We start from the raw sequence: 1,662 nt of genomic DNA on the forward strand, positions 1-1,662 counted from the left end.
ATGAACAGGAACTTACAGGGATACAAATCTGACTAACAAATGACAAGGGAGTGTTGTGGTTTAAAGCCAGCTGGCATGGATGGCCCATGCCAGCACCCGGTCTGTGCGCAAGGGACACAGAGCTTTGGGCGACATGGTCTATATTGAAATACGAACGTGTCTGAGAGTGAAGAAACAGCAGCGTTTTACATCTTACGTATTCTGCTGTAATGCATAGATGGAAGTTTTTATATTAATATTTCCCCCTCGGTAATATTCTACTCTCTTCTAGACAGAAAGTGGAAGACTACATTGAAGTTCTTCTGTCCATGCTACTGTCTTGACTTTCAATGCTGCTTTCATATTTGATTACATGTGCTGTGTTTTGCTCTCTTCTGCATTTGTTTGCATTAAAATGGCGCAGAAGCCAGTGAGTTTTGTACTAGTGTTACTCTTCACAGCCATGGAACCCTGACTTGCTTCTTATTGTTCTAGCGATGCTGAACCAAACAGAGGTCAGTGAGTTCATCCTTTTGGGCCTCACTGACATCCAGGGGCTGCAGCACCTTTTCTTCATCTCTTTTCTGTTGCTCTACTTGACCAGTCTTCTGGGAAATGGTGCCGTTGTGACCATGGTGATATCTGAGCCCCGGCTCCGCACACTGATGTACTTCTTCCTGGGGAACCTGTCCTGCCTGGACATTTTCTACTCCACGGCCACTGTTCCCAAGATGTTGACTGGCTTTCTCTTTGGGCATCAGCCCATCTCCTTTGGTGCGTGCTTGGCCCAGCTGCACTTCTTCCACTTCCTGGGCAGTACTGAGGCTGTGCTCCTGGCCGCCATGGCCTATGACCGCTACATGGCCATTTGCAACCCTTTGCGCTACGTCCTTGTCATGAGTCCACAGACTTGTCTGCTCCTGGCTCTGGCTAGCTGGTCCACTGGCTTTGTACATGCCATGATGCACTCAGTCATGACCTCTCAACTGAGTTTCTGTGGCCACAGCGGTATCCATCACTTCCGCTGTGACATCAAGCTGCTGTTGAATTTGGCTTGTGGTAGTTCCAGCCTCAACTTGACCCTCCTCAATGGAGGAGGTTGTCACCACGTCTATTGTTCTAGGCTCCTTCACTCTCATAGTCCTCTCCTACCTCTATATTAGCTCCTTCCTCTCCTGTAATGTCCGGTCCCAGGAAGGAAGATGGAAGCCCTTCTCCACCTGCATCTCCCACCTCATCATTGTGGCACTGTTGTACATACCAGTGCTCTTCAATTATGCACCACTTTCCTCAGCAAGCTCCCCTGAAATGGATGTGCAAGTGTCTCTCATGTACAGTGCTGCCATCCCAGCTCTGAACCTCTTGATATACACCCTTAGGAAGCAGGAGGTGACATCTGCCCTGAAAAAATTGTTAGAGAGACAACCTTTTCCCAGACGAAAGTGACAAAACCAAGGAAAGTGACAAAACCAAGGAAAAGACTCAGGATGCAGTTACTCCACCTCTCGTATTTGTAAGGAAAGAGGTCAAAAGGACACTGTATTGCAAGACTCTGAAAAACTACTGATTATCTCATGTAGTTTACTGCACTTAGAAGTGCGTAGATCTAAATCAGGGGAGATATCCACAGATTTAATGCTTCTTCCATCATTTTTAGATGGTCTCCATCTGGTCTCCGGCTTC

General features: G+C 47.3%; 1 protein-coding gene across 1 annotated transcript; it reads left to right on the plus strand.

The window, feature by feature from the left end:
• Positions 1-476: 476 nt before the first annotated feature.
• On the plus strand, positions 477-1,425 carry LOC104399919 (olfactory receptor 12D2-like). The gene is given in 2 exon segments (XM_010014497.1): positions 477-1,070; positions 1,072-1,425. Coding segments are annotated over 2 exon segments (948 nt in total).
• Positions 1,426-1,662: the final 237 nt, after the last annotated feature.

This window comes from Nestor notabilis, unplaced genomic scaffold (assembly GCF_000696875.1).
Source record: "Nestor notabilis isolate BGI_N333 unplaced genomic scaffold, ASM69687v1 Scaffold32395, whole genome shotgun sequence".
Taxonomy (NCBI): domain Eukaryota; kingdom Metazoa; phylum Chordata; class Aves; order Psittaciformes; family Psittacidae; genus Nestor; species Nestor notabilis.